General features: G+C 48.2%; 12 protein-coding genes and 1 non-coding gene across 13 annotated transcripts; 6 read left to right on the top strand and 7 right to left on the bottom strand.

Moving 5' to 3' along the window:
* Positions 1-1,396: 1,396 nt before the first annotated feature.
* Positions 1,397-3,917, top strand: ARB_02390 (uncharacterized protein; the record flags this gene model as incomplete). The annotated part of the gene is made up of 6 exons (XM_003011286.1): positions 1,397-1,986; positions 2,058-2,684; positions 2,747-2,813; positions 2,883-3,137; positions 3,208-3,692; positions 3,758-3,917. 6 exons carry the CDS (start codon positions 1,397-1,399, stop codon positions 3,915-3,917), a joined length of 2,184 nt encoding a protein of 727 aa, XP_003011332.1.
* Positions 3,918-4,092: 175 nt separating this feature from the next.
* ARB_02391 lies at positions 4,093-4,166 on the top strand. The gene has a single exon. It is a non-coding gene; the product is annotated as a tRNA-Val (tRNA).
* Positions 4,167-5,063: 897 nt separating this feature from the next.
* ARB_02392 (uncharacterized protein) lies at positions 5,064-6,236 on the bottom strand (the record flags this gene model as incomplete). The annotated part of the gene is made up of 3 exons (XM_003011287.1): positions 5,064-5,388; positions 5,482-5,857; positions 5,930-6,236. 3 exons carry the CDS (start codon positions 6,234-6,236, stop codon positions 5,064-5,066), a joined length of 1,008 nt encoding a protein of 335 aa, XP_003011333.1.
* Positions 6,237-6,420: 184 nt separating this feature from the next.
* On the top strand, positions 6,421-7,809 carry ARB_02393 (uncharacterized protein; the record flags this gene model as incomplete). The annotated part of the gene is made up of 3 exons (XM_003011288.1): positions 6,421-6,721; positions 6,824-7,076; positions 7,146-7,809. 3 exons carry the CDS (start codon positions 6,421-6,423, stop codon positions 7,807-7,809), a joined length of 1,218 nt encoding a protein of 405 aa, XP_003011334.1.
* Positions 7,810-8,855: 1,046 nt separating this feature from the next.
* On the top strand, positions 8,856-9,251 carry ARB_02394 (uncharacterized protein; the record flags this gene model as incomplete). The annotated part of the gene is made up of 2 exons (XM_003011289.1): positions 8,856-9,081; positions 9,169-9,251. The coding sequence occupies 2 exons, from the start codon at positions 8,856-8,858 to the stop codon at positions 9,249-9,251; spliced, it is 309 nt and encodes a 102-aa protein (XP_003011335.1).
* Positions 9,252-9,598: 347 nt separating this feature from the next.
* ARB_02395 (uncharacterized protein) lies at positions 9,599-11,284 on the bottom strand (the record flags this gene model as incomplete). Its single annotated transcript, XM_003011290.1, has 2 exons — positions 9,599-9,814; positions 9,875-11,284. 2 exons carry the CDS (start codon positions 11,282-11,284, stop codon positions 9,599-9,601), a joined length of 1,626 nt encoding a protein of 541 aa, XP_003011336.1.
* Positions 11,285-11,869: 585 nt separating this feature from the next.
* ARB_02396 (transcription initiation factor TFIID subunit 7, putative) lies at positions 11,870-13,447 on the bottom strand (the record flags this gene model as incomplete). The annotated part of the gene is made up of 1 exon (XM_003011291.1): positions 11,870-13,447. The coding sequence occupies one exon, from the start codon at positions 13,445-13,447 to the stop codon at positions 11,870-11,872; it is 1,578 nt and encodes a 525-aa protein (XP_003011337.1).
* A 449-nt stretch (positions 13,448-13,896) lies between these two features.
* Positions 13,897-14,611, top strand: ARB_02397 (uncharacterized protein; the record flags this gene model as incomplete). Its single annotated transcript, XM_003011292.1, has 2 exons — positions 13,897-14,317; positions 14,391-14,611. The coding sequence occupies 2 exons, from the start codon at positions 13,897-13,899 to the stop codon at positions 14,609-14,611; spliced, it is 642 nt and encodes a 213-aa protein (XP_003011338.1).
* Positions 14,612-15,424: 813 nt separating this feature from the next.
* Positions 15,425-16,936, bottom strand: ARB_02398 (uncharacterized protein; the record flags this gene model as incomplete). Its single annotated transcript, XM_003011293.1, has 3 exons — positions 15,425-15,887; positions 16,067-16,342; positions 16,401-16,936. The coding sequence occupies 3 exons, from the start codon at positions 16,934-16,936 to the stop codon at positions 15,425-15,427; spliced, it is 1,275 nt and encodes a 424-aa protein (XP_003011339.1).
* Positions 16,937-18,366: 1,430 nt separating this feature from the next.
* On the bottom strand, positions 18,367-19,236 carry ARB_02399 (uncharacterized protein; the record flags this gene model as incomplete). Its single annotated transcript, XM_003011294.1, has 1 exon — positions 18,367-19,236. The coding sequence occupies one exon, from the start codon at positions 19,234-19,236 to the stop codon at positions 18,367-18,369; it is 870 nt and encodes a 289-aa protein (XP_003011340.1).
* Positions 19,237-20,165: 929 nt separating this feature from the next.
* On the top strand, positions 20,166-21,479 carry ARB_02400 (uncharacterized protein; the record flags this gene model as incomplete). Its single annotated transcript, XM_003011295.1, has 1 exon — positions 20,166-21,479. The coding sequence occupies one exon, from the start codon at positions 20,166-20,168 to the stop codon at positions 21,477-21,479; it is 1,314 nt and encodes a 437-aa protein (XP_003011341.1).
* Positions 21,480-21,638: 159 nt separating this feature from the next.
* Positions 21,639-23,502, bottom strand: ARB_02401 (uncharacterized protein; the record flags this gene model as incomplete). Its single annotated transcript, XM_003011296.1, has 2 exons — positions 21,639-23,311; positions 23,370-23,502. The coding sequence occupies 2 exons, from the start codon at positions 23,500-23,502 to the stop codon at positions 21,639-21,641; spliced, it is 1,806 nt and encodes a 601-aa protein (XP_003011342.1).
* A 940-nt stretch (positions 23,503-24,442) lies between these two features.
* Positions 24,443-26,276, bottom strand: ARB_02402 (uncharacterized protein; the record flags this gene model as incomplete). The annotated part of the gene is made up of 2 exons (XM_003011297.1): positions 24,443-25,042; positions 25,179-26,276. The coding sequence occupies 2 exons, from the start codon at positions 26,274-26,276 to the stop codon at positions 24,443-24,445; spliced, it is 1,698 nt and encodes a 565-aa protein (XP_003011343.1).
* Positions 26,277-27,931: the final 1,655 nt, after the last annotated feature.

Genomic DNA, 27,931 nt, shown 5'->3' on the forward strand with positions numbered 1-27,931 from the left:
AAAAATATCAAGCATAACTCATAAATAAACTATGAGGCTATGGCTTCTGCAGAGATCAACACTCTTATATCTTCCGCTAGCTTTAAAAATCGTCTCGAATGCGCCTCTAGCCAATTAAGGTAACTTAAGTTCAACAACGACTCCAAGCCAAACAAAACTTTCTTCCAACGACATCCACCACTCGACCAGCCATCAGCCGCATCACAATCTCTCTCAACAGTTGCTCTTTGCTCCGTTTTTCCCATTAAAACAAGCAAAGACGCAGTTCGATCGATGGAGCGGTGAATTCCTTCATAAGCACGATGTGCCGGTACAATATGGCGGCGGCGATATAACTCTTACATTATTGATTGACCACTCGAGGTCCGAAAATCGGCATTATTCGTGGGAATAAATACGAAATAAGGCGGAATTGACAGATTGGATCCAAACGGTCATGCAAATAATCTCGTCTATTATTACGCGCAGAGTGCTGTGCCACCAGCGTTGAGATGCGTCTCCTGGTATTGCCCATCCCTGCGCCGTGAGCAGACCTTGTATTGAACCACGGCAGATATTCCATCCAAGGGATACGAGAAATGTGACATAACGGCAACCAACCACGACCAGGCCTCGGAATAACGGCAAAAGGCGCAGTGAGCTTACCTCGGGCGTCGGACAAGAGGAATTCTGGGTACGAGAGCATTCGGAGCTTCCACGTAAGTTATCGAGGCCAGTGCTTATCCGTCACTGGACGAACACCTGCAGGTTTAAAGCTATAACTAACGACAGGTGACGGAGTTTGAAGACAATAGAGGAGCTGTATCTGAATTCGCGAGCAGCAACTCCGGACTTGGAATTCGGAGTAGAAAACTCCAGATTACTAGTTATGCACCTCTGCTAACTGGCTCGTTTGTTGGTATGCGGACACCCCCGTATACCAAGCTTCTAGAGTACTTTGCACCCCCACAATTTTCCCCGTGGAGAGCCAGCCGATGATCACGAATATGACAGGGTTGCACAAGTGACATTTTGCCTGCTGGGGCAGGGATGCGGCTTGCTTTGGTGATGCTTGATTCGGTCCAGGTTAAGCTGGCGAATCCACCCGGTTATACCGTCCATTGGAGATACGAAGAAGAAAAGGGAAAATGCAATAATCATCACCCATCCCATCGCAGGATGCGGGGAGGCTAAACTAGAAAGACGAGATGCGGGCATCCATGGGAGGGGTGAACCATGGAAATTGATGTCCACTTATCCCGAATTTCTCTTTGAGTTGATATCATAGAGACTTATAATAAGGACCCTGGGGCCCTGCCTTTTGTCCCTTTTTCGTTTTTCACTCTTGTGCTCCCTAATTTCAGTTGTGCGTTTTTCCTTTCCCTCGGGTGAAACGCATAACTACTGGCAGTTTAAGATGATCGTGAAATCCTTATCGCTGCTGGCATTGGCTGCTGCCACAGTGGAAGGTTGTGTACGCGAGCGAGATGTCGGTTCAGTCGATATCCTGAGCGTGCTCTCGAAACGAGGACATGGACACCCCCATCTGCCGCACTTGTCCAAGTACGAGTCTATGTTGATTAACAGTTTCGACAACACCACGGTCGACAGCTGGGCCTACTACTATACTCATGGAATTCACATCGCTGGAACCAATCAGAGCATGGCGCAATGGACTGCCGATAAATGGACAGAATTCGGCATTCCTTCGTCTCTCGTCTCGTATGACGTATACCTGAACTACCCAGTTTCGCATTCACTGTCATTGACGCACCCTGACGGTACGACCTGGGAGGCTTCTCTGGTGGAAGACGTTCTTAAGGAAGACGACACAACAAGCTACCCGGACCGCATACCGACATTCCATGGCTACTCTGCCTCCGGCGAGGCCACTGCTGAGTATGTTTACGTCGGACGTGGACAAAAGGTTGATTTCGAGAGGCTCATCCAGTTGGGAGTGGACTTGAAGGGAAAGATCGCAATTGCACGATATGGCGGTCCATTCCGGTAAGATTTCCTTAATTGTATAATTATACGCTGAAGGATTTGTGCCTATCTATACTAATACGATTGATTAGAGGTTTGAAAGTCAAAAATGCACAAGATCAGGGGATGATCGGCTGCATCATCTTCACTGATCCTGCGGATGACGGCAATGTGACAGTTGCAAACGGCCTGAAGGCATATCCAAACGGTCCTGCTAGAAATCCAAGCGCGGTCCAGCGTGGATCTGTCCAGTTCCTTTCTATGTTCCCGGGTGACCCAACCACTCCCGGATACCCTTCTCGACCGGACTCTCCACGAAAGGACAAGAGCCCGGTTGTACCAAAGATCCCGTCGATCCCGATCTCACAGCTGGATGCTCAACCCATCCTCGCTGCACTCGACGGCCACGGAACTCCAGGAAAGGAAGTTAACCGCACCAGATGGGTTGGTGCTCTTAATGCGACATATGCTACTGGTCCTGCGCCTGGAGCCAAGCTTTCGATGAGCAATGTGATGCGTGATACTTATACCCCTATTTGGAACTCAATTGGTATCATCAACGGCACGGAGCAGGATGAGGTGGTTATCATTGGAAACCACCGCGATGCTTGGATTATTGGAGGAGCCGGGGACCCCAACTCTGGCTCTTCCATTATGGTCGAGCTTGCAAAGGCGTTTGGAAAGCTCCAGAAGGCCGGCTGGAAACCCAAGAGAACCATGTATGTTTGTGCCCTTGATTGAGAATTGTCCTGACGCAATTGGTGCTAATATTATTGCATAGTGTGATGTGTTCTTGGGATGCGGAGGAGTACGGACTCGTTGGCTCCACCGAATGGGTCGAAGAATACGTATGTTTTTCAAATAACTAACTATTAAGAGAAAAATGAGCCGACTGGTACTGACTGTTGTGTATGTAGCTGCCATGGCTCAAGGCATCGGCGGTTGCGTACCTCAATATCGACGTTGCCGTCTCTGGTCCAGTGCCTGACCTCAGCGCTACTCCTGAGCTGCACAAGCTGGCTCTAGAGTCTATGAAGAAGGTTATCTGGCCGTACAAGGGCCGCCAGGACACCACCATGTACGATGTCTGGAACACAGCTTCTGGCGGCGAAGTCGGTGTCCTTGGAAGTGGCTCTGACTACACCGCTTTCGTCCACAACGGCATAGCATCGGTAAGTTGCCTAATCTTCGGATGCAACGTAACTAGTATACCTTTGGAGTTAACTAGTTAACGCGATGTAGCTTGATACTGGCGCGGGAGGAGACGGTAACACAGATCCGGTCTACCACTATCACTCGAACTATGACTCGTACCACTGGATGGCCACCTACGGCGACCCGGGCTTCCACACGCACGTTGCCATGGGCCAGTTCCTGGGCCTGCTAGGCTACCATCTAGCCACTGACGACATCATCCCGTTTGATGTGACTAACTATGGCGTGCAGATGACGAAGTACCTGGACGTGCTGAAGAAGTACATTGCAGCATCCAAGTTCCCTGATCTGGACGTGAGCAAGATCGAGAGCGCCATCTGCTCGTTCAATGTCTCTGCCAATGCTGTTGCGAAACTGCAGAAGAAAGCCGAGCACAACGTCCATGACCAGCAGCTGCGGAAGCACCTCAACACCATCTACCGCGACTTTGGCCGTGGCTTTGTCTCGCAAGGTGGCCTTCCAGACCGCGAGTTCTACAGACACATGCTGTATGCACCGGGACTTGACACTGGGTGAGTTCTTACCCCCTTTTTAAACGTATGACAATTCAATTGCAGCCCCTCTAACTGTCGGGCAGATACGCACCAACGACCTTCCCTGGCGTGACGGAGTCTCTTGATGCCGGCAACCGGACAAGAGCCGTGGAGTATATCGAGCGGGCGAGCAATGCCATCTATGTAGCTGCTGGCATCCTGTCGTCCTGCCATGACTGCAACCAGTTTGTCGCCCAGGAGTAGTCGTCGTACATAGAGTAGCCATGCCCGTCAATATATCTTTTTACCTGTTACTCCATCTTCTCTCCCCTTCCCTGTTCTTAAGCCCATCCCTTCCCTGCTCTTCCCTGCTCTTTACCCCTGTCGTCCGCCCGCTTGCTACTTCTTTCTTCTGAGCCGCCACGAAGCCTCAACAAGCGACTTCGTGGTGTAGTTGGTTATCACGTGAGTCTAACACACTCAAGGCCCCCAGTTCGAGCCTGGGCGAAGTCACTCTTCTTTTTTGCATTTTCTTTTTTTTACCATTGTTTATTGCTGCGGATGTCGATAAGACAAAGAGATGATGTGATGGACAGATACGCCATAGAGAGAGAGCCCTTGCTAGTGGTGGAGAAAGCGCAGAGATTGCGTGTCGAGGATCGTCACTTTGCAGCGAAATCTCTATCTGGACGGAGCAATCGCAAGCCCCTTTAAACCCATCTCATAAGAGCTGCTCATATAGAGTGAAAAGTGAGCAAGAGAAATGGAAAAGAGGCGATTGCTACTCCGTATTATTATTAGGCGTGTAATTAATCTAAACGTGCAGAGTGAAAAGTTCGCTCTGGCTTCTCTGATAGGAACTGATCTTCGCCATGTGTGCGATTCCTGAGCGTTAACAAGGCGTTATTTCTCTTAGATACGGAGCGAGCTGCGGCTGGCGAGCAAAATATATGGCCCTGTCTGCTCCACCGCTCTCCTCCAGAAGATGAAGGATTACGAGCAAAGACCAGCTGGATCCCATTCCTTTGTCCTGGGGATTCTCTGGGGGAATAATCTCAGGACTCACAGCCAGTCCTTCGTACTCTGTAGTTCTATAGTATCTGGCAATAGATACAAAGTACTCCGTAGTGTGTGAGTGTAAGGCTGAAGCCTTTTGGCGATCAAACTGCTGTCGATGGCTGCATCTCATCCTGCACCTCTTGGAGCGGTCACACAGGCGGACTCGAACGGCGTCTCAAGATCCCCCCAGACAGGCCAAACAGACAGGCCAGCAGCCGACCATCGACGGGACGGTCACTAAATATAAGCATGCAGGGCCCTTCTCCTGCTCCTCTCTGAGCATCTCGGAAGGGAACCAGCCGGCCACGCTGCCTGGTCGAGCTAACCAGGGCTCGAGAAGGCCGCTGTGGGTCAGGGGGCAAGCCAGGCGAAAGAGAGCGCGTACGGGAGGTGAAGAAGAGCGGAGAGGCGGTTCCCCCTTTGCTGGCTCAGCGCCCTCTGGTGGCCCATTTTCCTCCTCCCCTGGATGGCGCTGTCATTGGCTGTATCTCGCGGTGGCGGTCCAGACGGTCCTCCCGTAGTTTGGTCGACAGAGGAGAGAAAAAAAAGGACCTCGACCAGTAACCAGCTGAACCAAGCAAAGCCGCCGTCCCCTTGAATCTTGCGGAAGAAAAGAAGAAAAAAAAGTCTCTTTCTCCGTCGAATCTTGTCTTCGTCTTCGTCTTGGTCGTCTTTTCTTCGCTAAGCGTGTGCTTGTAACTCCTTATATTGCTCCCTGTCTCTCGTTAAGAGCAAAAAGGCCGGCAGACTCCAACTCCCCCTCGCCCACCGCTGTGTCTCTCCATCGCTCAGCTCGTATCGCAATCCAAGACATCCTGGCCCAGCAGACGCAGCCCCCGGGGGAAAAAAAGAAGCCAGAGGACGCCTGCAGTGACACAGCGACGCAGAGAAACTCGACGGGGGCAGCAGAGCGGTTGTTGTTGCTGGCGGAAAAAGAAAAACACGTCCATCTCCAACTTCTGCTGCTCTCTCTCTCTCTCTCTCTCTCTCTCTCTCCTTTTTATTCCCTTTCCCTCTCCTCTGTGCACCCAGCAGGGCCCGACGGACTGACGACCAGGCTCGCCGTCGTTTCTTCTGGAGCGAGTTGTTGGCCAGTCTCCATATCCTCTGCGCTGCTGTCTCCACCGTGGAGAGAAAAAAAATATCTATAGCAAAAAGGTGCGTTGTGGCTACGCTGGCTTCTCCTACGACTAACCGCCAACTTCACCAACTCACACCAGCCAACTCCCGCGCCAGGATGGCCCGATTGCTGACCTGAACCTGCGAAACAGGCCCCGCGGCTCGCTTCTCTGCTCTCCGGCTCTCGTCCATGCCTGAATCGTTCTCGTCCTCCTCAGAAACCCCAGCCAGCAGCTCCACGCACCACCGCCGGCGCTCCTCCTCGCATATCCGGCCCTTGAACCTGACCCCGTCCTCGTCTCTGTCCGCCAGCAAAGGTGCCAGCAGCAAAGCCCCGGGCCTCCTGTCTGCTCCCTCTCTCTCTCCTATCCCGGGCACCCCCTCGGTGACGGGCAACTCGCCCATGTCGCTGTCCAGATCTCCCTCTCCAAGGCCCGGCGGAGGTTGGTCCAGTCCAGGCCTGACCACCGTCACTGCTGGGAGCAGCGGCAGCTCCAGCCCGCGTCGTGGCTACGGCGAGCTCTCCGCCAATGGCCAGGCGTACGCGAATGGCGGCCTGGACGGTGACCACGGGCCCAACGCTTCCTGGATGGCCGCAAAGGCCAAAAGTGACCGCGTAAAGGGGTACCCTTCCTTTTCCACACGAAACAACGGCTTCTTCTCCAGGCAGCGGAGGAAGATCTCCGCCAGCCTGCCCCGGTTCAGACTCAACTCCATGCTAGACTACGGCGAGAAGGAGAAGCTCGGAAGGGGGCGATGGTCTGGTCCAAACGGTAGCCCGCTCCTATACAGGATCAAAACACTGCTCGGCAGTCTCCTACGCCGCACGAGAATACGCCTTCTTCTATTATCCATTTTGTTGTTTATTCTATGGCTTTGCTTTTCATCACGTATGTCCTCTCCTCTCCCTTCTTTTTTTCTCCCGCCTAGTATACCTTTTTGATACTAATGTGCTGCAGCTATCTACGAATCATATCGACGGTCCTCCATAGGCGGAGGAAAGAAAATAGTATTAATTGTTGCGTCTAATGTCGGCGGCGGTGTTATGGAGTGGAAGGGCGCGCGCGAATGGGCTATCGAGAGAGACAGTCTCCGCAATAAGAAGAAATACGTCAAGAGATGGGGGTACGACCTCGAGATCGTTAACATGGTCACCAAGAAACGATACGCCCACGAATGGAGAGAAGGCTGGGAGAAGGTCGATGTCATCCGTGGCGCGCTGCGGAAATATCCCAAAGCCGAATGGTACGTTCTACTGTTACCGATCATACACTCACGTTTCTTAAAAAAATCTCTGTATTAACGTTGGAATAGGTTCTGGTGGCTGGATCTAAATACCTTCATAATGGAACCCTCATACTCCGTCGAAAGCCACATTCTCAACGGTCTAGAGAAAAAGACTTACCGAGACATAAACAAATACAACCCCCTCAACATCACTCACCCCCCTTCCCTCCCTTACCTAGACCCTCTGTGCCTCTCACCCGAAGGCGACAAGAAAACATCATCAATCAACCTGATCGTGCCTCAGGACTGCTCCGGCTTCAATCTAGGCTCCTTCATGATCCGACGCTCCACCTGGACAGACCGACTTCTCGACATCTGGTGGGACCCCGTCCTCTACGAACAGAAACACATGGAGTGGGAGCACAAAGAGCAAGACAGCCTCGAACACCTCTACACCCACCAGCCATGGGTCAGACCGCACGTCGCCTTCATCCCACAGCGAAGAATGAACTCCTTCCCACCCGGTGCTTGCGGCGACGGCACAGATCCCGGAATCCACTACCAGCGCAAGGACAGGGACTTCCTAGTCAACATGGCTGGCTGTGAATGGGGTCGAGACTGCTGGTCCGAGATCTACAATTACAGGGAACTTAGCAACTATCTCAACAGAACGCTCTGGGAGAAGTTCAAGGACGCTCTAAGTGACCAGTGGAATAGAATGCTAGGTAAAGAAGTCAAGAAGAAGCCTTGAAATGACTCCTTCGACCTCTTTCTTTTGCCAGCTATCAATCCATGCTTCCTTCTCCTCTATTTCTTGTTCTATTTTTCTCTTGTTTAAAGTCATATATCTATTTATTGCAACGGCGCCCCTTTTGTTAACTCTTTCTTCTCTCCCGTTCTTCTAATTTCTTCCATCCCATGCCGGTTCCTTTCCTTTTGAAAATATATCACTCTCGAAAGATTGTTTCTATATAATGTTTTCTCCTTGCCTTTTTTTCTTCTTTCTACGTTGAATGTCTTTGCTTCCAGTTCTCCAAGTATACACGGAAGCACCCCCCCTTTTTACCCATTCCATTCCTTTTTTTTTCTTCACGACAGTAGAATATCTCGTTCCTGTCCTGGGCTGCTGGTTCTGTTTCTTTCCTTTTTCCTTTTTCTCTTTCTCGACTCGACTTGACTCTGCATCCCAGCCCTGAGCTCGCCTTGTGAACGTTCGCATTCCCATTTAGACCATCGCTACCTTCATACCAGTGTGCATATATGTCTTTTCGTGTGCTTCCGTTGGATCTCTCATCCTACCAACCAGCCATTTTTTCTCTCTTCATTCCTCTTTTCCTCCACCTCCTATATGTATTCGATTTCCTCTTTTGTTCTGCTCAACTGGAAAAGTACGATTCGTTTTCCTACAAGCGACGTGTCATGAGTCTTTTTCTGTGTATCTTGTCCTCATTCGATCCCATGGGATACCTGTATTAACTATCTTAACATCTGCTTCTTCCTGGGTTCTTTTTCTTTCATTCTATCATTCTCCTTCCATCACTTCTTCTCGTCTCGATATATAAAAGTAACAAAACTTATTGAATATTACACTGCTGATATAATCACATCACGTGAGTTAAACTTCTGACCAATAGGAAATTGGTATTTTCTGCGACTTCAACTTCGCCGACTTGCTTCGTTCAAAGATAGAAGAAGAATCAGTATCAAGCACGTCAAATAGCTTCAGCTCTACCGCAACTACGGTACTGTGCCCGCCACTCACCAGTCCAATTACTCTCCTTCTGAAGCGAAATCACAATGCCAACCCCCGAGTCCGCTGCCTTCCTGGCAAAGAAGCCAACCGTCCCTCCAACATACGATGGCGTCGACTTCGAAGACACCGTCGCCCTACACAATGCCCGAGACGCTATAATTCGCGAACAATGGGTTCGCAGCATGATGTCCAGACTTGTTGGCGATGAATTGGGCAAATGCTACCGAAGAGAGGGCGTGAACCACCTGGAGAAGTGCGGAAAGCTCAGAGGTGAGTTCACCCAGTTATATCATCGGCAGAGGATAATTCAAGGATGACAGGAAAGGGAGTGTGGTGCTAACGTGTGGCATTGGACAGATAAATACTTCGAACTTCTAGGGGAGAGGAAGGTCAAGGGATACTTGTTCCAGGAGAAGAACTACTTCGAGAAGCAGCAGTGAGTGGAAGGAGCTGGAGGGAATGAGCTGTGTGGCGATTTGAATGGGATATGAAGGTGTCCGTCTGAACCGTCTGGTTTCCTGTGGTTGGATTGAGTGGCTAGGTTGACCGAAGTGTCTCGCTATTCTATCTACCGGTACATGGGAACTTCAGACAAGGTGTTATGTGGCATGCGGTTAGATGTTGGGGCCACTTTCATGTATAGATATTTGCAAACTATTTCTTATATGCAGACATTAACTGTTATCCTATCAACTTTAAAAAAGAACAAGCTGTACACCATTATTATATGCATATGATTTCATCAAATATCAACCGTTGGATGTTAGCACTCCAGTGAGATTGCAAATTAATAATAGCTCCGGGATGTTTCCTTGTCATCCTCGCCTTCGCTACTTTCCACGTCTATGTTGTAATCGGGAGGCTCAATAGGTCCTCTTAATCGTTCGAGCTCAGCTGGCTCCAACATAGGTGGTACATATGGCCCTGGCGGCGCGTGTATATCCCTTCCAGAAGGTAGCTTAGAAGCGTATGAGCTTGGAGAAGGGATGGACTGGGTATTGACCTGATCACCAGATGGTTATCAACGAGAACGAAAACATAAAAATACCAGGTAGGAACATACTGTATCGTTCATCTTCATCCACTTCTTTTCAAGCATATCAATTACCCTTCCCTCTTCCTCCCTCCCGGCATCATCGCCGTAGTCAATGTCAGTCACGAGCTCACCAGTTTTAGACGACGTCGCTACTTTCTCTATTTTCTTTTCCTCTCTCCGTTCCGACCACTCCCTCTTCAATCGCGAGAATCCACTTAATTTGCCCTTAGACGACTGATCGGCGCCCGTCTCTGCTGTCAAGCCTTTGAACCCAAGCATATCCCGACCTGCCCTTAGCCAGGCAATTCCCTCTCCAACTTTTCCGGACATTTCAGCATCAATGCCGAAGAATCGACAAGCCTTTGCTCTTGCTACTCTTGCCAGAATGGACATGTAATTCACAAGACTGCTGTCTATTTTCCTCTCAGACCCGGCATCACCATGGCTAGCAGCTGATCCTTTACCCTTTTGTAGCATTACAGCGCTAGCTGCTGCCTGCTCGGCATATTCTGCCGCGCGAACACAAAGGCGTGCGAAAAGGAGTGTCCGAACTTTGGGGATATCAGGAGATTTAATCATCCATTCTGTATCGTTCTTGTTGCGTGACTGAATACAGGCTGACAGGAAAGCATCATCCTTTAAAACAGCAAGTAAAGTTGCCTCGGCTAAGGCCAGTGACGATAGAGCAGATTGCATTGATGGGTCCAGGTCAGGAATTGGTATATGTACCATCTCGGCCCCAAGATCACCTGGAGTATATGTATTTGAAGGAGCCGAAATTGATACCGGGGAGAACGTGGCAAGGTAAGAATGTATACTGCTAGCTTGAAGTAAGTGTTTCGTCGCAGATTGAATAGCCGTTGCCTTCTGCTCAACGGTAGGAGTGTTTGCCGAATACAAAGTGGTTAAATATTCAGTTCGTGCAAGTGATGAATGGACGTAAGCCAGGGTCGACAAGACGAAGGCAATCTCGAAGTCCAAGCCACGGCCCTTTACTCGTGACGACGAAGAAGCGGAAGACGAATCGTTGCCCCGCATCGCAGCTTGGCGTAGCATTCGTATCGTAGACATGGAGCTCAAAGTTGGACGCCATTCGACCTCGATTTCAGCTCGAAGTAGGATGTCAATATCTTCGACGCCTTGCCATCTGCCCCCACCTTCTTCACCCCCTCCAGTAGCATCTTCCCGCCACGAGTTAGAGCTTAATCCCCGTGATATAGCAGATAAATAGGGAATATACTCGTTCAATGCTATTAGGACATGCGGGAGGTGAGAGGCCCGCTGGGCAGGGGAAAGGCGTTTATGCTTCTTGAGAGCAGCCCTCAAGCCATGGCGAGCGGTCGAACTCGCCTGCGGGAGGGACGGATGGGTATGTGAATGGATAAATGGGGAAAATTGAATGTGTGAAGTTGTTGGTAGAGTAAATAAAAGGACCATCCTTATGTTCGGTAAGATATTAGCTGTGTTAGCTGTGTTTACATGCAGCTGGATACAGTGTCCACAGATGGTACACCGGTGAAAGTGTGACGCATGAAGTCTGCCCCCACCGTGAGAAGAAACGCGTATCCCGGTTCTTCAACAGGCAGCGGAGTACAGCAAAGACTCTCCTTGCAAATTCTCGAACTTGAGTGTCCTTATCTTCTAGCTATCAAATTCCATTATTCCATTCGAGGCGATGAAGTATGAAACTCGAGGAACGTCGCGACTTTCCTTCTTTAGTGGAGACTCGATTGGCTGGCGTCACATGATGTCATCCGGCGCTTAGGGTCATGTGACCGTTTCTTCAAGATGGCCCAAAAGGGGAAATAAGGAGGACGTTGATATCTGCTAATATATACAGGATTATGCACGGAATGTGTTTGTATTGTCCATCGAGAGGTGTCTCGTGTGATTATTGAGAGTGTGATATTAAAAGCAAATTATCCTAATACCGTATTTCACCATGTTTGGTATCAAAAGCGGGGGGGGGAAAGCAACGTAAAAACGAAATGGGTATTACATATTTGGTATCATAAACAACACTCACCCCCTGCCACCGATAGAGACCTTCTTCAGCTCCAAAGCCTGTTTCAAATTCTGTACACGTTTGCCAAGTTTCGCCTTCAAGATCGGATTGTTCATTTCCTCCCACCGGCGAGTCTCTGCCTGCACGTCGGCCTCGAGCTCGGCAATCTCCTCAAGCTGCTCTTGCAGTTGACGCTGCTGCTCAAGAGCATCTTGATCCAAATCCTCATTGGCATCTTCAGCGGCAGACATTCCACTCTCATCTTCGTCCCCTGAAGATTCTACTGGCGGGTGCAGTGGGGTGTGAGGAGTTTGCGGAGTGCCTATCTCCAGCTCACCCTCAGCGTCAGGTTCGTGGCTATCTTCGCCGGTGTGGCTGACGTCTGGTGTTGCAGAAGCTGGCACTGACCCGGCGTCGGCGTGGGCCGCAAGCTCTGCTTCCATCTCTGCAGCAAGGTCGTCATCCATTTCCATGGGTTCTTCATACTGCTGTTCCTCGTATTGCTGACTTTCGTCGAAGAATTCTCCTTCTGCATCCTGCTCGTCATCATACTCCTCGAAACCATCTTGCTCTGTTTGATTTTCACGTGCGTACTGGCTCTGGTCCATGATCTCGAAATCAGGTGGTTTGATGGCAGCCATATCTTCTTTCAATAGCCTGGCAACTTCGAGCTCCACTGCCTCAATAGTACGATTGCTGATGCGTTTGCGGAAGCGTCGCTTTCTCACCCACCGCAAGGGAGGTGTCAGACCATGTGCATATTGAAATGTCGCAGGGTCAACGTCCTTAGGCAAAGGGTAATGGTGGGCTTCTTCTTCCGTCTTGACCTTCCCAAGGACCAACAGCATCTGACATATATCTGCAGCTTTGTACCAGCCTCTTTTATCCCAGCTTTTCAGTCCCTCTATTATAGCTGGCAGGTCAACCAACGTAGCAGCATAAATATTTCCTCGTATCGTAACGGTAGCTCTTCTTCCATCACGGGTAAGCGACTTGAAGCTAACATCCGCACCACCCAATGATCGAGGCCCAAACCGCTTTTCCTCGATAGCTTTTCGCAGATATTCACAATCATCTCCAGGCTCCATTCGTAAAATGAACTCTTCTTCCAGAGCAGGGTCTATCTCGGTATCAGAAGCTTCTGAATCATATCCCGAGCCTCTTGGTCTTACGGGAGGTGCGCCTTTATTTTTGATTCGCAGGGAGGTAGGTTGTTTGGGCTTTGCGGTGAGCTTGAATCGTTTAATAGGGGCTCCTTCAGCAGGTGCTGCAGCTCCTGAGGCCTTTCCATTCGTATCCGCGGCTGCATCCCGCGATCTCTTCTTAGAGGAACTGCTTGCCGGTGTTTCTTTTGGAGTCTTTGTGGAAGCTGCTTTCTTGGCCTTCGCTGGCGTTTGTTTCTGTTCGGGCTGTGGTGCTGGCTGCTTAAGACCGAGCTTCAGTTTCAGCTTTGGCGCTGCAGCTGGAGTCGAGGAAGCTGAGGGAGGCGGAGGAGTAGGGGATTTCTGGGACGGTTGCGGCGCTGCTTGCGATGATTGTGATGGCTGCGCCGCCTTCTTTCCGATGGTGAGCTTCAATATCTGCCGACCAGCCATTTTTAAGGTATCACTTGGGTCAGCTTGTAGTTATCGGAGGTCGTAGCATTCCTGGTAGCATCGCAAAGGAGGCCTTTCAAGCTTGCTCGGCGGGAGTTGATGGCTTAAATGTCTCGTGAAGCAGAAGTTTTGGAAGATGTCATTATTATTGATTGCGCCTGGAGAACAACACGGCTTAGTCAGCTCCCATTGTCGCTTTTTCTGCGATTCAAACAGCGAACGACAACAACAACTGAACAATAACCCAGCAATAACACAAGTGAGAATAAACCGGCCTGGGAGTGTCCTATTGAGCGGCTCTATTGACCGGTTAGCGTGTTTGCGATCAGAATCATTGGTTACCGGGGCCTATTTATGTCCTTCTCCCTACCATAGCTATAGGATGCGCTTCCTGGCTTGTTGGTAGAAGCTCCCTTGATCATCTTCATCCACCAGAACCAATCCTCAAGATGTCTACGCCGGACCTACATATCAGTTTGCTACGCCCTCCAGTCATTCAGATTCTTCGTGCTGCGGGATTCCATTCTACTCGACCGGCCGTAGTCGATACCCTGACTGACCTCGCCGGCCGGTACCTTCTGTTCCTTGCTTCATCTACTGCCCAGCATGCAATAAACAGTCACGCAGTGTGCCCTACACCAACGCTCGACGACATACTTATGGCTTTACAAGATGTTGGTGCCCTGCGGCCTCAGATGAGCAGGCTAGAAGAGGATCATCGCGGAGAAGAGGATATGAGAGCTCTTGAAGCGTTTCTGGCATGGTTCACTGGGCCCATGAATACTGAAATCAGACGTGTCTGTGGGTTTATCGCGGGCGAGGGAGAGGTAGTTGATGAAGATTCTTTAGAGAAAGAAGACTATCTAACTGGTATGTCACTCCTAGCTATCATTATGCTCTGTTTATCCTGAACCTTTAGTCTAACTTGCTTTGATTTCTATAGCGTTGAAAAAGAAACACAGCAAGACTGGCGAAGAATCGAGGTTTCAAGGAACAGTTCTTGGAAAAGACGCAAAGGAACGGCCCGTCATCATTGAAGGTGGTGCAGAATCTATAAAGGCCTGGAGGGCCCAAGTTAAATCTAGAGAACAAAGCTCGGAGCCATCTTCAACGATTAGCAGCATTTCAAGCAACATATCGGTACCGGATGCTATGGATATCTGAACGCCCGTTACTTGCGATGCATGGAGTAATACTCCACCTCATTCCACGGTCTGCTCTCAAATGAAGCACTGAGCAAGCCTTGACATATCTGCTGCGTCGATATTAAAAACATCCGCAGTGTCTCCTCACATCATATACGGGATCGACCGGCTTCCATAGGTGGGATCATATCAGTTATGAATACCCTTTTGGAGTCTACGAACCGCTTGGGTCCTGGCAATCGCTTTCTCGGCGCCGAACACCAATGACAAATGCTCAGCCTGTAGAAATTCAAGGCAAACCACACCCCTCATAATTCCCGAGGATCAGCTACGGAAGAAACTATGTGGGATTACAGTGTGTGCTTCCTCTTTTCCACAGTGACTTGGCCAAACTGCGCTATTTGCTAGGTCCATTTCCCTAAGCACCTCGACATATATTGTTGTCCCACCTTGCCATAGCCTATGGTGATTCCATGGTACTCCCAAGCCCATTAGTATCGTACCTTGTGCCCGCTGAGCTGCCACTACCTTCTTCAAAAGCAGTCCCTAAAAGACGAGACTGGGTGATAGTCAACCTCATTGCTGGCTGCCTCGACCATGCTTTTGGTTATACAGCACCAGTTATCTCCATTTTAATGGATTTATATTGAAGGTTTATGTGCTGCGGTCTGCATACCTCATTCAGGAAAAATCAGTCAATTATGAATTTTTGCGCAGACATTGTTTTGCATCACTTGATTAGATCAACGACATAAATCAACATCCAAGCCATTATTACAACTGGACTTCAAACTCATCTTGCCTCTATTGACATGCCAAGTTCCTGTCTTGTTTACATTTTCACTCCAATACATACCCCATAACCAACCCACAGAGTCGAGCAGTCATTCCTGATTCCAGGATTCCAAGACGAGAACTCATCAGGAGAAATTCCGTATTTCTCGATAACGCTCTGGCAGGTATCGCCTTCGGAAACGATATGCCACTCCTTGCAAATTGTAGTTGCTGCAGGCTGGATGGAATCTGGTAGGGATAGCGGCGTCAGATCTGGGTTTGAGTGCTCCAGACAGAGCTGAAGGAAGCCATCCTCCGATAGTTTGCTTGTAAATGTATCTTCCTTGCAGTTTTTCTCTATCCACGGATTTAACGTGCGCAATTCTGAGAGGCTGAGGCCGGTATAGTCTGGTATTTCGGAGCAACTCAAGTATTCTATCGAGCTGTTAGCTGATTCTATTTCGCGTGAAAATCTTTGTCCTTTGATTTTTGTTGCATACTTTTGTCGGTTATACCCACTTCTAGATAACAGCTACATTCCCATTGCTGAATCGAAGGCGAAGGTATAAATCTCGAATTTGGTTCTGAGCAATACTCGTGGGGAAGAGTTGCTGGTTTCATATTAGCCTGTGTAACAGCTGCATTGCATGCACAAATCCATCTCAACTTACGTCTATCTTTCCAGCGCCTGGTGCAGTACCTGTACCCGGGTTTCAAGTAACAATCCTCCCCCCAGCGGAGACTCGGGTTCCAGGCGAGAAGTTCCTCGACTTTTACTTCTCCTTTTGCTGCCCACCACCAACATACGTTTAATGAGGCATCGCGGGCTGATTCTTCCTCATTTGCATTCTCATATCTATAGCAGCCCTCAATTGTTCCTGGGGCAAGGGGATTAGGGGTTGGAGGGGTTGGCAGTTTTCTCTCGGGACGTTTTAATGAACCATCTTCCCGATAGGGTATTGTACTTGTTGGGGAACTATTTCATAACATTTGTTAGCCTGTTTAGCCGAAGTTATTAAAGAGCGTGGGCTCACCTTGTACAGAGATGCCACCCTCTCCATGAGTCGAGGTTGGTACAGTTTGGGTTGATCATGGGGTTCCACTTCAAGAGTTCTTTCATGGTGATATTAAAATGCTCAACCAGGGAATTGCAATCTTCCACTGTTCCAAGTTGGTGTGTTTTGCAGTGCAAGGGAAGGCAAAGGTAATGACTACGCCGAGGCAGATCATTACAAGCAAAATCCATTGCATTCTCCTGGATCAGATGGAAGGTGGATACACTATTTGAACCGGATAGATTTATACAGGTATCATTTGGCTGGGCTGTGATTTCTGTGTGGTCGCATGATCTGTCTGGAAAGGGCCCAGTCCAGTTGAGTGCATATTGGGCTGGTATGTCGTAGTTATATCCTTGGACACCACAGCTTGATGTCAACGCGGAGAAAACTGCAGCATCTTCATCATTGTAGCCAAACGGAGAAGAAAGTCGAATGTGTTGGATACCAAGCTCACACTCCGAACAAGCATGCGATGCTGAACGATTCTTGTCATTAGCCCACTCTGCTATCATCGTTTGGCAATATTGACCGGATTTTCTATTTTGGTTATAAGCCCCTGGCTTCTCAGTCGGTTGTCTAGTGCCTTACCTGTCTTTCAGACAAGAGAGACGTGTTGCGTAAATGTAACGGTCAACAATGTATGTCGCTGTGCCAAAGGAAGGGGGGAGCTTAGTAACTATCATAAACACCAGTTAGGTTATGAATGATACCTGGATAAACCGCCCCCCAGGGGGGAACCATTTTATCATCAGCGCATGCCTCTTGAATCGAAGCCTGAAGAGATTCAAGATCTGCCAAGCAAGATGATTCGCACAACTTGTCAAGAGTATCATCATGGAGAAACTTCACTCTCGATGTTCTACGGGGTATGCTTTGTCAATTGACTGAGACGCCCTAGTTGATGCTGGAGTGGACTCACAAGAAACCTGCATGTTCGGGAAGAAAATCAGGGCAAGAAGGAACTGTGATGTTAACTACTTCAAAACATCTGTCGCTCAATCCTAACACGTCGTGGGATACTGTATAATTTTGTATTTGCTGGCCAAACACGAAATTTGAGAGCCACAGTGTGACCACTCCTAGTGGTAAAAGGGAGGAAGGCAAAATGAAAGGCATTGTGATGGTTAACCAATTATGTCGGCCTTGCAACAACCCGCTACATGCCCATGTAGAATGGCGATTGCTTATATATATATCTTTCAAGGGCAGAATTTTACAAGAAGACCTCTTCTCGGCCACTCCGGATGTCAAGACAGATGACAGGCACATGGTATCACTAAGGGGGCAGAGTCCATAATTTCAGCTAGGGACCGAGACGGTGGTAGCGAATTCGTTAGTTATCTAGACATCCATGTCCTATATAGCAAGTTAACTAATGACCTCCTTCACCTTTATGGAATGCATTATAGGCCTCCTCCATATCGGTCTTCATCATTCGTTCTATCTCGCTCCCATGAGTTGAATTGACTGACTCCCTTGACTGGGAGAAAAACCTCTCTCTCGACGCGAATGACATAAGGATATCGTGTACTCCGTAAAAGCACTCTGTATGAAAGAGTCCTCATCGTGCTTTTTATGCAAGGGGAAGCGCCTCGACCTGGGCTTGGCGGTGGGTCCGGATGCGGACCGGCGGGGCTTTTTAGAACTCTATTTTACGCTAGTAACTCTAAGTAGTTTTTGTTGGTTGGTTGGTTGAACTATTTATAGTTCGTTTTCGTCGAGATCAATTCGAAAAGCTCTGAAATTTGAACTGCTGTTTGAGGCTACCTTGTGACCAGTATGGTCGAGGCACGCAGGTAGAATACATATTGAATAATCTTCTAGGCTTACTACTGAATCTTTTCTGCATTATGTATAGTACATATTCTAGTCTCTTCACTCAGCTGTTGGCATCGTAGTCGTACTGAAGTAGTGATCAAGTAAGGCCTGACCAAGGATGGAATTATTCAACATTCGTGCGCTTACGCCAGTAACCCGGAAATTCATCTTTGGTCCATGGGTACCATATATTAGGCGGCCGCCGATATTCGTCATACCACTCGTGCGTCTCCATCATCATATTGTAATTCTCGACAATTTCCACAACCGAAGTATACATCCAGCCAACGTCCTCGTCACTTTCTTCTGTTTCGCCATCCTCCCATCCTGGATATACTGCATAATGTCTATCCTCTGGTTTCCGCGCGCCAAAGTTTTTGGCCAGTATCTTTACGACCGGCGTTGTCATATGCTCCATAGACTCCAGGCAGATGTCATCAACGAATAGGCAGAAATTGTACCGAGTGCCCATAATCCATTCTGGACCGGGATCCTCCTTGTAGGGATCTCGTAGCTCCTTCATTTCAGACTCGGAGGGCGCAGTAATCATTTTGGGCACTACGGTATCAGCAACCCACATAGTGAAGTGATCACGGATATCATGCGACGTGGCGCCGTCGAATTTAGCCTTATCATCCATGATGATCATCTCATGGAAAGGAAGCAGATCCATCCGTGTGTATGTTTTGAGAGAGTCTACGACCTCTTCGCGCATGATATGAAGCATTTTCTGCCATGCTTCTTCGTCGCTGTATGAAATTCGATAGACCACCCAGCCCCAGGGAAAATGGCTCTGTAGCTTCCACCTGACGATATTGCTGGGGTCATCGATTCGTCTTAGACGGCCGCATTTTCCAAATGTTGGGCCAGTTATTCGACGAAACTGCGAGCCAATCAGCCCTGGAACACGACTAGAGAATCCATGTGCGGAGAGACAAGACGTATTGAAAAAGACGCCTTTCGCAGCTCGATGGATGGTACTTCTCAAAAACATTGAAACAACAACTGTCAAACGCGGCTGGGAATTTTGTCTTGGTGGAAGGTATCCGAGGAGCGAAGGAAGCTGTTCGAACAGGTATGGAGTTTTGAGGCAAGGGCGGGTGTGAGTATCCCCTATATATACCTAGTGATCCCATCGGCTATATCGCGTGTGGGTACTCCGTATATGCCTGGTTATGGTTGATTTTTTCACCAAGTTAGATACCTAGTTATCAACTCGTTGGCGGGCTGTCCCTTTTTGGATAACTGGTCCGCGATGTGATCCCTGTCAGGATCAAAATTCTATTTTCAAGTAGCCAATTTGTCCGCGGATTAATTGATAACTAGTTAGTTAATTGCTAGTTATGTGCAAGCATTATGATGTATGGGCGGGTTGCAGAAGAACGGTCTACCCTGACGATATGACAGTTCCAATTAACTAGTTACTGCCGGTAACAATTATCTTCATGATTTGAGTTAGCCAACTAGTTAGTTATAACTAATGGTTAGTTGACAAATAGTTAAGGTCAGGGATAACCATAGCAACGAGCAAGATAACTAGTCTAACTAATTAGTTAGTCAACTCCGTCCTCTGTACTCCGTAACTTGACAACTTCAAAAAACAAACTGCATACTTCGTACGGCTTTCATTCCTTCGACACTTGATGTCATATGGATAAATAATACCCAACACATATCACTGACAACAATGGGCCTGTTGGATCTCCCTCCTGAACTCTGCGATGAAATATTCAATCAGATAATCCTTACCTCAGGCCGTGATGCATCCTCAGTTAGACTTGTTAGCAGTACGTACATATCTATATCTCGATCCTCACTACCCGAAGCTTAGATTACTGACAATTTGTCACTTCTTGGTATATTTGGTATATTCTAGAATTATTTAACTGTGGAATTGTTCGGGCTTATGCGAATGTGAGGGTGATGAAAGCTTTCTTTGATAATATGGGTTGCTGGCCGCCTCGCAATACGGTATTTTATACCTACGCAAAGCTCAGTATTCTCCGGGAGGAAAGTAATTCGACATATGCGATCCGTACTATAAGGGAAACGGTGAAGGCCCTACTCCAGGCGGAAAAGACGACCTCTCATGAGCTAAAGGCTGAGAAAACTCTCCTCCTGGTCAAGGCGGCATGCAGTGCCGTTACAACCTTGACCATTAGCAAGGCCTTCTCAGGGTATTGTCCATGGTCGAAAGGATACCGCTGTACGACACAGACACCCAAGTCACTCATCCACGTTCTTTCTGCAGCAGTTCATGATGACAATATCCGGCTAGTCGCCGAGTTGTTGAAACAGGGTGTGTCTTGCAATCAGTCCAGCCAGGTATTTGGGACACCGCTTTGCATTGCGGCATCTAGAGGAAACAGAAAGATGATCAATCTCCTACTCAAGTTCCATGCGGACCCGTCATACTTCTATCGACTTCATGATCGGTCACATCCGCGGACTCCGCTCCAAGCAGCTGCTTTTGCAGGCCATGAAGAGATCGTGGACCTCCTTCTTCAGCCAAACCTAGGTGTACAAAGGTCTGGCGACAGATTCTATAGAGCCCTGGTATTTGCCGCCAGAGGTGGCCACTTCAATACCTTTAAGCAACTCGTGGACGCCGCAGCTCCGCAGGCCGACCCTTTGTTTCAGTGGGCAGATTGCCTCATGGCTGCCTGTGAATCTGGATCAATATATCTTGTACGCTTCATACTGTATAAAGGCGGCGATATAGAATGCATGAGACGATTCGAAACACCTTTAATACGTGTGGCCAGGAAAGGGTACCACGATATAGCCCGTGTGCTTCTGGAGGCAGGAGCAGATCCGGATTATGATTCACAGCATCAGTCGGCTATAACTATGGCATCTAAATATGGCCATCTGGAGGTGGTACGTGTCCTCCTACAATTTGGAGCCTATGTCGATGCAAAATTCGGGTCCATACAAAATGCAGCAGCGGGGGGTCATAAAGATATCATTCAGCTGCTTCTTGATCATGGAGCTCAGGTTTCTGGAAGAGAGCCAGATCGATGGCGCCAAACTGGACAGCAAATAGGTCAATGGGCGTATAGAAAGGCAATAAGTAATGGCCATTATTCGCTGGCCTCCTGGTTACTGACTCTTGGAGTAGATATGGACAATCATGTTGATACTGTGTATGAATGGAGTAGTTGCGATGAGACTCCAATTATAACTAGTGACGATGAAGAATCGCTAGAAGGAGGGAGGGTGTCAGAAGATACCTAAATACACTAAAGGAAAAAAAGGGAGGTAATAACAAGATTAGGTTAGAATGAGAAATCGGAACTTATATATAAAAGAAAGGAAAATAAAAGGAGAAGTCTAAAGTGACCTGCAGCTTTGGACTTGGAGTTAACCAATTAGTTAAACCTGAAGTTTCATCCGCTAAGTAAGCTTCCGCCCAAGTTCTAGGAGGAGTTTGTGTGGTCCAAAGGCATGTATCTTCTTAAGCCCAAGTCCTCCCATATCGTTGTGATGGTCTGCAAGCATGTGGATTACTCCTTTAACATTCACAGTTCCAGCTAGAGCAACAAATGCATCATTTAGCTCTCTGTTACTGGCATCGAGCTTAAATTCTGCGCGCTTGTTGGGATTTTGGTTCGTCAATTCGATGGCATTCTTCACTGTCGCAACGGTTCCCGGGTTAATGACATTGTTCCGGATAACCCAGCGAAGGTTCTTCGCATCGTCGCCAGCAAGTTTTTTCCAGCCTTGGAAAGTGAGCTCGGACCATCGCAGTTTTTTATCGTCCGCTGTATTATCAAGGTTGATGTCGCTATTAGCGATGACCATTGTTCTAGCAGCCTTGTTATAATAATTCTCAGAGACCACGTCACGATCCGATTTAGGTGTCATTGGCTTCACAAAGACACCCTCGTATAGTGCTGACTGGTCAAGTCCTGTTGCTTTCCAGAGATTCCATTTTCCACCGTCGTTTTTGACCAGTTCGCCGATCATTATGTTGTCATGCTCGATTTTATAATTGTCCTCAAAATTACCGGCTTCTAAATCCGGCTCCTTGTTTTGAATCGCATTTTTGAAACGATTAAGTGCGTTCAATCCATCTCTCATATACTCTTCCCAACTCAGTATGCTGGTGTTCTTGTTATCAGTCCTGCCATGGCTTAGTCCTGGCTCAATTGTTGATGTTGGTTCTTGGGTCGAAGCTGTTGTTGGGTCTGTCTCCGAACTGGTACGTGATGCTGTTTCTGTAGGGACGTGTGTCGAAGACTCTTTTGTAGTTGTATGTCTGTCTACGGTAGTCGTGGGTTCAGATTCAGATGTAGATACGGGTGTTGAAGCTGATTCTGTGGCTGGGTATTCATCTAAACTGGTAGATACGTCTGTCTCCGAGGATGTGGGTACAGGGGTATAAGACGAATCAGTCGTAGCAGATTCAGACCTGGTGGCCGACCCTTTCTCAGACGATGTGGGAACAGCGGTAACGCCAGACTTTGTGGTTGTGTATGTTTCTTCGGAGGTTGTAGTTAACTCGGCCTCAGAGGTAGGCTTTATCGTGGAAGTTGAGCTTGTTATAGACGGTGTCTCTGAGGGGGTGGCTGATTGTTCCTCCGATTTTATAGAAGAGTTTTCTCCTGAGCTAGATGTGGAATGGGCACTAGATGTCGAGTGCGCAGATGTCTGCGAGCTCGAAGTTGTTGCTGAGCTTGTGACTGACTTGGTAGTTGACGCTGTCCTGGACGTTGATGCTGACGTTGACTGAGAAGAGGTTGCGGATGATGTTGTTCGGGTGTTAGAGACAACCTTTGAGCTGGTGGATGAGTGTACCTTGGAGCTAGTAGTTGGTTCCGCTTTTGAGGTTGTCGAGGAAGTCTTTGCTGGCTGGGTAGTCGAGACAGAAGATGGTTTTGTTGTTGGTCCTGGTTTTGGGCTTGAGGTAGGATCGGTAGCTGGCTTGCTAGGTTTTCCATGACCATTCCTGTTGGGCCTATTATTACTTCCAGGCCTTCTTCCCTTTCTCTTTTGAAGGGCTGGGATAACCGCATGATCTTCTAAATCGGGTGTCTGGATGGTCTCATCCACACAACCGAGAGTAACTATGTAAAATTAGCTAGAGCATTAGGAGTATAATGGTAAGAGCTAGGAAGTACATACCATCACACTTGGTCAAGCCGGATTCATCTCTTCCATTGATAAGTCCAGTAGTAATTGCCCTAGGAACAACGACGGGCTGGAGGATGGCTCCCACTGCCAGTAAAGACAGCAAGTTTGAGGGAGTGAAACGCATAGTGGCAATCCAGGTGGCTGATACTAGATAACGACAATGGAATTGTTTGTGAGTCTGGTATTCTTGGTCCAAAGGGCCTGAAGGACCTCCTCTTTATAGAGCGAGTTCATTAGGTAGTCCTTATGATCTGTCTCCTGAAATTTAACATAGGCATGTCAGTTGATGGCCTGCACCAATGCTGTAGTAAGCAGTATGCTGCTTCCAACATTAGCTACAATCGAGTGAGCTAGCAGATATCGGCCACGCATAGTAATTAGATCTAGAAGGGAGACCCATTTGCTATGCATGTGTTTTTCGAACTCCGGCTAGGCTCTGATTCGTATTGTTAGAGGCCCCAGGTAACTCTGTATAACAATTCAATGGTAGCCAATATGGAAGAACCAACAACATTGGCGCATATTCCGAGACGAGGCAATAAGTCCATGACCAGTCATTAACTCGTAGTATTTTTGACAGAGTACGAGAGTAGTTGGTGAAGATTGCAACGGAGCCGAACCACAATTCCTTTCGCGCTTAATAAGTAATACTTCAACTAAAATGAAGTAAGCTGTGTATAATGCTGGTGCAGGTACTGTCCTGATCAACGTAGCTTATTATTCGCCGAAGTGGCAGCCCTTGTGGGGAATAATATCCCGAGTCCAGAATGCATTACTTTGATAAGTAACGCAAATGCCGAGTATAAAAATGGCAAAAACATTTGGATACCGTGAGCCCGGGGCCGCGTTATGAATCCTCGCCTACATAAGACACTCATTTACCGCCATTCTGGGTAAACCTGACGCTGCCTTGTGCTGGATGTATCAGCTCGACTAAGCCATGGTGATCTTCATAGCTTAAAGCATAATGCTGAGTGAAGCTTTGCCAAGACATAGATAACCTTAAATGCGGAGACTTTCGGGCCGGACCGGGTAAGGAAGTTTATTTGTATCACGTGAATCTTCTAAGAACCATGAGCGGCTTTCTTGTATTTCTCCAGCGCCCTTTCCCTGCTCTCCGTATGGTTCACAATCGGTCTCGGGTATCCGTTCTTCTCTGCAATTTCCTCAGCACCTCTTCCGTAAGGATCATGAATAGCGGAACCCTCGACGTCTCGCAGCTCAGGTACCCAATGCCGGATATAGTCACCGTCTGGATCGAACCTCTCACTTTGACGTAAAGGGTTGAATATGCGGAAATACGGCTGAGGATCTACTCCCGTACTTGATCCAAACCCCCAGCCACCGTGATTTGATGCAAAATCCCCATCAATCAGATGGAGCATGAAGAACTGCTCTCCGCGTCTCCAGTCAATAAGTAAGTCCTTGGAGAGGAACGAGGACACTATCATTCGCGTGCGGTTGTGCATCCAGGCACAGTGCTTGAGTTGTCGCATCGCGGCATCAACGATGGGGAATCCTGTTTTTCCCTCACACCATGCATCGAACTGGGTTGAGTCGTATTCCCATTCTAAATCTGTGAATTCCGGCTTGAAGCATTTATTCATACTAGAGGAATCATCTGTTATTACGAGGCCACATAGTTTCATAGCTTCGATGAAAGGCTACTTGCCATATATAGGGCCAATGAGTTAATACGTGTTTGTAAAAGTCTCGCCAGGCCACTTCGCTAATCCACGTAGAGTATCCTGGGCTTTTCCCAGCCAGCTCGTTACCATTAGAAAATTTAGCCATACGAACTGCAGTTCGAGCACTCAAAGCCCCACAACTAAAATAGGGGCTCAGAACAGAGGTAAACTGGCTAGACATAAAGTCCCGTTTGGAGTGATACTGTTTTCCCTTTTCCGATAAGAATTCTCGAAGCCTTCGTGTTGCTTCTTGCTCGCCTTCGGGATACATTTTCTTAAATCGTTCTTGCTCTGCTTCGGATAACTTCATTTGATTTGGAGCTATCGGAACAGCACTGTCAAATAGGTCTTTAAAATGCTTCCGTGCATCACCTGCATTGACAGCTGGTGCATCAACAAGCTCTAAGTTTTCTGGATGCTGCTTGAGATAAGCCACCCAAGACCGATACCAAGGGGTATATACAGCGTATTGTTTGCCTTGCTGTGTAGACAATTCTCCAGGAGCCACAACGCAGGCATCATCCTCGGAGTCAAATATAATGCCTTGCGTGGCGCAGAGACGAGTGAGCTTTGCTTCACGCCTGAGCTCATCCACCTCGTACTCTATATTAGCAAAAAGATGGCTTGCGCCCCAGGTCTTACACAGCTCGACTATACGGCTGGGAATCCGCTTTCTTCTTTTGATTGATTCCATGTATAATGGAATATCCTTCTTCGATAATCCCGATTTCAGAGTGGCCAGTGTCCGCAAGATAAGGTCAACTCGAGGCGGACTGCATAAATGAGCAGTCAAATCTTCTGGCGAGAAAATGTATAAACAGATAAGGGGTATATTGTGGTCGCGAGCAAAATTGTAGGCTCTGTGTAGCGAGCGATTATCTTGAAGGCGGAGGTCTTGTTTGAACCAATGCACAACGGCTTTGCCTGGCTGGATATCCTGGCATTGCTCCGTTGTCTCCTTGTATGCCCGCTGCAGTGCTTCAATGGGGCGCTCTAGTACTCCTTCATTATAGGCATGGCAGCGCGCGTTGCTTATTTCCGGGGGATAAAAGTCGCGTAAGACTATACCAAAATCTTCGGTCTGCCGTGCGTTGGGATGTGGTTGTCTTAGGTCCGGCAGTGAACGCGATGTGAGTTGAGACGACGCGCTGTGTTGTCGTGATTCTTCGGGGGAGAATGCCTCGGACCCTTTGCGCTTCTTCGCAGGCATGATGGAGCTATATTGAACTACGCGTGTAGACGTACGTAACAGTGTGTGTAGGTGCGGCGTTGTAGACAGCATCTCGAGATGTTGTTTAACTACGGTGGTCCTCACAGTGACGTCACACGCGCGTCTGGCGGCTGAACGTCTCTTCAACCTCACGCAACAGAGACCTTAGTCGGAGTATGATTATCGACAGAGACAGTGCCATCCCTTTGTTCGAAAATTTGATAAAACTAGGAGTATCATTTGCCAGACATACCGGTAAGTAGCTAGTTAACATTAACTAGTTAACTCGTCAAATTGAGCAGCAGAAAATTCTTCAGAACGGCTTTGCTAACACATATCATAGGCATCAATTACTTAAATAACCATATGCTAAAGGTCCTATTGTAGCAAACATGGACAGTCGAAGGTCCCAGTTGTTTATCACCTTAGTCAGGGCCTCTTTTTCAGTCGACAACGAGATACCCTTACGTTATGTGACGCAAAAACCGACAGTTATACCCTCTCTGCCCCGGTGTTTGGCAAAGCCCACCACGTTGAAACGCTCATTATCTGAAAAGCCATGCAGTCATAAAGCGCCTTCTGGGTAAAAGCAACTTGGAACCTAGAGTCCTTTGATGGACTCAAGGTATGAAGGCTTTCCACTGACAAAGATTTCTGATTCGGGCTTAAGGTCCTCAAGCCTTAAGAACCTGTTAGAAATCGGATCACCTCTAGGGAAATATCTATACACCTACCCGTTCTCTAATAACGAGGTCCTGACCATGAATTTGTCCCCGTTGTATATCATCGGAACAGTCCAAAGAGTGCATCCGCAGCGAGTACAGAAACGCTTGTGCTTATCGTTGCCGCTAATCGTATCTTTGAGCGTCCAGGTGCCAATGAGGTCTTCCCCGGAGAGTACTTTCACTTGCTCCTTATTGTAGCAAGCTGTCTGTTGACGATGTGTAAGTTTACTTGGAAAAGCATGCCAACATATACCAATCACTCTCGTCTAAAGAAAGACTTACGATCTGAAAGGCACTTCCAGCATTCAGCCTGCAGTGCTTACAGTAGCAAGCGACCGTCTGCTCAGGTTTATCGTTCACCTCGTAGACGATACCCTGGCACATGCAGGTGCCGCGTCGTGTAAGGTCGGCCATTTTTCTCTGTATATCAAGCTGTCTGATAGTCTGAATCGAAGAGTATGAAGCTGCTGCCTGGAGTCGACGAAAGCCTATCCGAAGCAGTTTCGATCCGCGGGGTATCAGTCTCTTCAATTATTAATGCAACTAGAGGAGATCCCTGTCCTTAGTTATCCTGAAGGATCTCACTCGTCGTATCCCAGTCTTGGGTATAACCCAGCCATACGGAGTCTAACTAATGGATATTCATTCCCTCCCATCAAGCCTTGGGGTGGTTGTCGTGGATATCCGTATTTCCCCAACCCTATATCAACCCTCTCAACTAAGAGTCTAGTACATACGACCATAGGAAGTGGAAAACAGAGCTTCCCGTCCGCTCAGCTGTACTTAAGCCACTTGCCGGTCGGTTAGTAGTTGGGTGGGTGACCACCAGCGAATCCCGACTGTCGTATGTTTTTTGATCACCCATTTTTTGCTGCTCTCTCCGGTAAGGCGTCCTTGCTGCTTTTTTCACTCCTTTTACCTTACGCTCCT

Source organism: Trichophyton benhamiae, assembly GCF_000151125.1.
Source record: "Trichophyton benhamiae CBS 112371 chromosome Unknown contig00294.0, whole genome shotgun sequence".
In the NCBI taxonomy this organism is placed as follows: Eukaryota; Fungi; Ascomycota; class Eurotiomycetes; order Onygenales; family Arthrodermataceae; genus Trichophyton; species Trichophyton benhamiae.